Here is a 7500-nt window from a genome sequence, read left to right on the forward strand (position 1 = left end):
TTCTCGCTCTCCCATCCCCCTCTCTCTCTCTCCCATCCCCCTCTCTCTCTTTCTCTCATCCCATCCCCCTCTCTCTCTCATCCCATCCCCCTCTCTCTCTCATCCCCCCTCCTCTCTCTCTGTCATCCCCCTCTCTCTCTCATCCCTCTCTCTCTCTCTCTCCCATCCCCTCTCTCTCTTTCTCTCATCCATCCCCCTCTCTCTCTCTCTCCCATCCCCCTCTCTCTCTCATCCCCCTCTCTCTCTTATCCCCCTTCTCTCTCTCACCAAAAGGTGAGTTTATTGGGCATCCCTCTTTCTCTGCACACACACACACATCAGACACACGCACACACACACTCTCCTCTGCATATGAAGCGGTTTAGTGCAGCAGGGGACTGGAGGTTAATGACTACACTATGTCGAGGCGCCCGCTTCTACATCTGTCACCAACACAATAGTCACGTATCCAAGGCCACCGCCAGACGCCCAGGCCCAACGTCCCCTCCGCTCCCCTCCGACTAGGACTGTGACACAAGTCGTGTTCCCTGAAGAGTCAGTTATAACAAAGGAAGCTCATACTGTGTTCGAGAGAGAGAGTCACCAGAAGGCCTTGTCACTTGGAGACACAGAGATGTCACACATACACACACACACACACACACACACACACACACACACACACACTGATTGGGGGTAATCTTCTCGTTGAGTGTGTGTCCGGACAGTTGATGTCTTGGTTTACAGTTTTTATGTATCAAAAGGAACTCGGCCATCATTCAAAACAAACTGTTGCTATTTTCAATGCTTTTCATATTCTGAAGGGTTTTATTGTGAAATGCATGAAATGGTTAGTCGTGCTGTGGTTTGTCTAAGCTCACACACAGCGGCCTGTCATTATTACCACAACCTCTCTGACGTGTGTGTGTGTGTGTGTGTGTGTGTGTGTGGTCTTCTTCCCACAGATTGCGAGCCCGAGGGACTGTTGGATTGGTCGTTTGATGTAAATTGTCTCTTTTGCTGCTTAAGACGAGAGAAAGTCAAGGTAATTGATGTTATTAAAGTTGCTGTGGCTCTCACACACACACACACACACACACACACACACACACACACACACACATATCGAGACAATAGCTAAATCCTACACACTGCATTACAGCTAGCTGATTAGCTAAACCCCCCCACACTGCATTTCAGCTAGCTGATTAGCTAAACCCCCCCACACTGCATTACAGCTAGCTGATTAGCTAAACCCCCCCACACTGCATTACAGCTAGCTGATTAGCTAAACCCCCCCCCACACTGCATTACAGCTAGCTGATTAGCTAACCCCCCACACACTGCATTACAGCTAGCTGATTAGCTAAACCCCCCCAGAATGCATTACAGCTAGCTGATTAGCTAAACTCCACACACTGCATTACAGCTAGCTGATTAGCTAAACTCCACACACTGCATTACAGCTAGCTGATTAGCTAAACCCCCCAACACTGCATTACAGCTAGCTGATTAGCTAAACCCCCCCCACACTGCATTACAGCTAGCTGATTAGCTAAACCCTCCCCACACTGCATTACAGCTAGCTGATTAGCTAACCCCCCACACACTGCATTACAGCTAGCTGATTAGCTAAACCCCCCCACACTGCATTACAGCTAGCTGATTAGCTAAACCCCCCCAGAATGCATTACAGCTAGCTGATTAGCTAAACTCCACACACTGCATTACAGCTAGCTGATTAGCTAAACCCCCCCACACTGCATTACAGCTAGCTGATTAGCTCACCCCCCCACACTGCATTACAGCTAGCTGATTAGCTAAATCCTACACACTGCATTACAGCTAGCTGATTAGCTAAACCCCCCCACACTGCATTACAGCTAGCTGATTAGCTAAACCCCCCCACACTGCATTACAGCTAGCTGATTAGATAAACCCCCCCACACTGCATTACAGCTAGCTGATTAGCTAAACCCCCCAACACTGCATTACAGCTAGCTGATTAGCTAAACCCCCCCCACACTGCATTACAGCTAGCTGATTAGCTAAACCCTCCCCACACTGCATTACAGCTAGCTGATTAGCTAACCCCCCACACACTGCATTACAGCTAGCTGATTAGCTAAACCCCCCCCACACTGCATTACAGCTAGCTGATTAGCTAACCCCCCACACACTGCATTACAGCTAGCTGATTAGCTAATCCCCCCCCACACTGCATTACAGCTAGCTGATTAGCTAACCCCCACACACTGCATTACAGCTAGCTGATTAGCTAAACCCCCCCACACTGCATTACAGCTAGCTGATTAGCTAAACCCCCCCCACACTGCATTACAGCTAGCTGATTAGCTAACCCCCACACACTGCATTACAGCTAGCTGATTAGCTAACCCCCACACACTGCATTACAGCTAGCTGATTAGCTAACCCCCACACACTGCATTACAGCTAGCTGATTAGCTAAACCCCCCCACACTGCATTACAGCTAGCTGATTAGCTAACCCCCACACACTGCATTACAGCTAGCTGATTAGCTAACCCCCCCACACTGCATTACAGCTAGCTGATTAGCTAACCCCCACACACTGCATTACAGCTAGCTGATTAGCTAACCCCCACACACTGCATTACAGCTAGCTGATTAGCTAAACCCCCCCACACTGCATTACAGCTAGCTGATTAGCTAACCCCCACACACTGCATTACAGCTAGCTGATTAGCTAACCCCCACACACTGCATTACAGCTAGCTGATTAGCTAACCCCCCCCACACTGCATTACAGCTAGCTGATTAGCTAAACTCCACACACTGCATTACAGCTAGCTGATTAGCTAACCCCCACACACTGCATTACAGCTAGCTGATTAGCTAACCCCCACACACTGCATTACAGCTAGCTGATTAGCTAAACTCCACACACTGCATTACAGCTAGCTGATTAGCTAAACTCCACACACTGCATTAGAGATAGCTAATTAGCTTCAGGAACAAAAGCCAGTCTGCATCTTTTCATCTTTCCATCACCTCATCGACAATAACACACACACGCACGCACACACACACAATCACTCACACACACAAACACACACACACACCCTTTAAGTAGAGGTCAATCCCTGGTCGTCTCACTCATTCAGCCATGTCTAATCATCCTAAAATGGCGCTAGAATTTTTTGCCTCTCAGGAATGTATTATTATTTTTTGCTCTTTCAGTCACCCCTCGTTCCCTTTGACCTTGTGAATTGATGGCTCGTCGGCACGTCGTTCGGGGCGCCACTCGTCCTCCATTTTTGCTTTGTCTTTAAAGGGGCAGTCTGGGATTGAAACGATAAAGAAGTGGACACCGCGCCACTTTTGATAAACCAATCCCAGATTGCCCCTTTAGCGGAGGAACGAAGGATGAAACAAGGCCTCACAAAGAGCCCCCCCTTCTGTTGCCACGCCAACCAACCGCTCCTTTTTCATCTTGACCTCTTCAACCCGAAGGTCGGCCATCTGGCACCTACAATTTAATACACACTTGTACACTTGTGAAAAAGAACAAATATAAGCACCAACCAAATTATTATTATTATTATTATTATTATTATAAACATGTATAACGTAGTAGTAGTAGTGATCTATGATCAGATTGTAATGAATAGGATTATATAAATCAGATTCAGCACTCCTACTTCTGAGACACTTTGTGAATACGCTCCATGGTCCATAAAACATATTACCTAGAACATACTGCCCTCCTTCCTCTGCTTGTTTCTGGCCTTACCATGCCCGGGCCGGGCTGGGTGGGTTGGGCTTGCTCTGCGTCCCAAATGGCACCCTATTCTCTTTATTGTGCACTACGTCTTAACACGGCCCATAGCGCTCTGGTCAAAAGTAGTGCACGATGTAGGGAATAGGGTGCCATTTGGGACGTACTCTTCATATTTCACTGTGTGCGTTTAATTGCATGAAATGCCAGAGGACCTGCAGAGGACGGAAACAATTGATTCATTGATCTGCAGCTATGCAAACTCCCAACAGAGAAAGAGGGAGGGAGGGGGAGAGCGAGGGAGTGGGAGAGAGAGAGGGGGAGGAGGTAGGCTTGAGGGAGAGCGAGGGAGTGGGAGGGAGTGGGAGGGAGAGAGGGAGGGAGGGAGAGAGAGGGAGCGAGAGAGAGAGAGAGAGGGAGGAGGTAGGCAGAGGGAGTGGGAGAGAGAGAGGGGGAGGAGGAAGGCAGAGGGAGAGCGAGGGAGTGGGAGAGAGAGAGGGGGGAGGAGGTAGGCAGAGGGAGAGGGAGCGAGAGAGAGAGGGAGGAGGTAGGCAGAGGGAGAGTGTGGGAGAGAGAGGGAGGAGGTAGGCAGAGGGAGAGTGTGGGAGAGAGAGGGAGGAGGTAGGCAGAGGGAGAGTGAGGGAGTGGGAGAGAGAGAGGGGGGGAGGATGTAGGCAGAGGGAGAGCGAGGGAGAGGGAGAGAGAGAGAGGGAGGAGGTAGGCAGAGGGAGAGCGAGGGAGTGGGAGGGAGTGAGAGAGAGAGGGGGGGAGGAGGAAGGCAGAGGGAGAGCGAGGGAGTGGGAGAGAGAGAGAGAGAGGGGGAGGAGGTAGGCAGAGGGAGAGCGTGGGAGAGAGAGGGGGGGGGAGGAGGTAGGCTTGAGGGAGAAGGAAGGGGAAAGGGGGATACCTAGTCACTTGAACAACTGAATGCATTCAACTGAAATGTGTCTTCCGAGGGGAGAGAGAGAAAGAGGCGAGAGAGAGAGGGAGGGGAAGGAAGAGAGAATGTGAAGGTATGCCGCTTTAAAGAAACTGTTTGAGCCTGTTTTGGTTTTGTCAGTTTTCACATCACTGGATTCTAAGAGGAGAAAGAGGAGACAGTCAGAGTGTCACGCCCATTTCTCCCACCACCCCCAGATCATTCATTTGTTTGTTTTATAAACACAATGACTGCAAGTCCATAGTACCACACAAATACTTTCTTAATCACTTATATTTTGTCACCCGGTCTTTTTAAAGCTTCCACCACAACGTTATCTCACCACCTGTTGTCATATTATTCTTTTTTTGCTTAGTAAAAAAAAAAACGGACTTAAAATACTTTTTAAGGTTTTCCTCTGGGTTTGGTCCAGGAAAACTTCATTAAAACGGTGTGTCTGCTTTGTCTGTGTCCCTCTCAGGAACACTTGGCTATACATTCATGTACTGTTTTCTAAAATCCTAAACCCTTTTCCTCTTGTGTTCTGTGTCCCTCTCAGGAACACTTGGTCGGCATCACCCCCCAGGTCTTATCAGAGTCAGAGGACTTGAAACAGGACACGTCCAAAATCAACTGCCTGGAGAAGCAAGCCGAAGAGTTCCTCAATGCTGTCTTCTACAGAAAGGGTGAGTCTAGAACCTATAGAACCATAACGGAGTCTAGAACGTAGAACCATAAAGGAGTCTAGAACATAGAACCATGAGAGAGTTTAGAAACTAAAACAATAATGGAGTCTAAAACATTTTACATTTACGTCATTTAGCAGACGCTCTTATCCAGAGCGACTTACAGTAGTGAATGCATACATTTCATACAATTTCATACATTTTTTTTCTGTGCTGGCCCCCCGTGGGAATCGAACCCACAACCCTGGCATTGCAAACACCATGCTCTACCAACTGAGCTACATGGAAGGCTAATTGAAAACCTATAGAACCATAAGGGGTTTTAGAACCTAGAACTATAAGGGAGTCTAGAACGTAGAACCACAAGGGAGTCTAGTAGAACTATATGGCATAGTCAGTTGGGGCATTATAAAGACACCAATGTATGGAACTTGGAAACACCAAAGTTGTGGGTTTCATTCCCACATTTGGGCTCCCGAGTGGTGCAGCGGTCTAAGGCACTGCATCTCAGTACTTGAGGCATCCCTACAGACACCCTGGTTTGATTCCAGGCTGTATCACAATCGGCCGGGATTGGGAGTCCCATAGGGCAGCATACAATTGGCCCAGCATCGTCTGGGTTTGGCCGGGGTATGGCCGTCATTGTAAATAAGTATTTGTTCTTAAGTGACTTGCCTAGCTAAATAAAGGTTAAATCGAAAAAAAAGTGTCCTAAAAAAACTGAAGTTTAAAATGAAATGTGTCGGTTAAGTGACCATATATTGTTATGGTTTGGAGAAGAGAGAGAGAGGTGCAGTGTGTGACTGGTTGCATCCAAAATGGCCCCCTATTCCCTACACTATATAATGTAGTGCACTACTTTTTTTGGTGAAAAGCAGTGCACTAGTGAACAGGGTGCCCTTTGAGATACATGGTTGTTTTGGAGAGGATTAGGTCACTAAGTCAGATGCTGATCCAATCAATGTGTCTGACCAATCAATCTGGGTTCACACACCACACCCAGCTCTCAGCTCTCAGCTCTCAGCCCTCAGCTCTCAGCCCTCAGCTCTCAGCTCTCAGCTCTCAGCCCTCAGCCCTCAGCCCTCAGCTCTCAGCTCTCAGCTCTCAGCCCTCAGCCCTCAGCTCTCAGCCCTCAGCCCTCAGCCCTCAGCTCTCAGCTAGCCTAAAGCTGCTATACACAGAGTGTATAATCAATCTGGGTTCACACACCACACCCAGCCCTCAGCTCTCAGCTCTCAGCTGGCCTAAAGCTGCTGTACACAGAGTGTACAATCAATCTGGGTTCACACTCCACACCCAGCTCTCAGCTCTCAGCTGGCCTAAAGCTGCTATACACTGAGTGTACAAAACATTATTTCCATGACATAGACTGACCAGGTGAATCCATGTGAAAGCTTTGATCCCTGATTGATGTCACCTGTTAAATCCACTTCAGTGCAGATGACGGAGAGGAGAGAGGTTAAAGAAGGATTTTTAAGCCTTGAGACAATTGAGACATGGATTGTGTATGTGTGTCATTCAGAGGGTGAATGGACAAGACAACATATTTAAGTGCCTTTGAACAGGGTATGGTAGTAGGTGCCAGGCGCACCGGTTTGAGTGTTAAGAACTGCAACGCTGCTGGGTTTTTCACGCTCAACAGTTTCCTGTGTGTATAAAGAATGTTCCACCACCAAAAGGACATCCAGCCAACGATGGGAAGCATTGGAATCAACTAAATATAAGGTCCTAAATGTTGTGTACACTGAGTGTGTATAGCTGAACAAACACTATGCACAGTATATAAACACACTGAGTGTATATAGCTGAACAAACACTATGCACAGTATATAAACACACTGAGTGTGTATAGCTGAAAAAAACACTATGCACAGTATATAAACACACTGAGTGTGTATAGCTGAACAAACACTATGCACAGTATATAAACACACTGAGTGTATATAGCTGAACAAACACTATGCACAGTATATAAACACACTGAGTGTATATAGCTGAACAAACACTATGCACAGTATATAAACACACTGAGTGTATATAGCTGAACAAACACTATGCACAGTATATAAACACACTGAGTGTATATAGCTGAACAAACACTATGCACAGTATATAAACACACTGAGTGTATATAGCTGAACAAACACTATGCACAGT

General features: G+C 47.4%; 1 protein-coding gene across 1 annotated transcript in view; it reads left to right on the forward strand.

The window, feature by feature from the left end:
• Positions 1 to 7500, forward strand: part of LOC115147528 (ligand-dependent corepressor-like) — a 72266-nt gene that overhangs the window by 38784 nt on the left and 25982 nt on the right. Inside the window, 2 exon segments of the mRNA XM_029689763.1 lie at positions 945 to 1024; positions 5217 to 5343. Coding sequence (XP_029545623.1) covers positions 945 to 1024; positions 5217 to 5343 — 207 coding nt within the window.

Source organism: Salmo trutta, chromosome 14 (assembly GCF_901001165.1).
Source record: "Salmo trutta chromosome 14, fSalTru1.1, whole genome shotgun sequence".
Lineage (NCBI taxonomy): Eukaryota > Metazoa > Chordata > Actinopteri > Salmoniformes > Salmonidae > Salmo > Salmo trutta.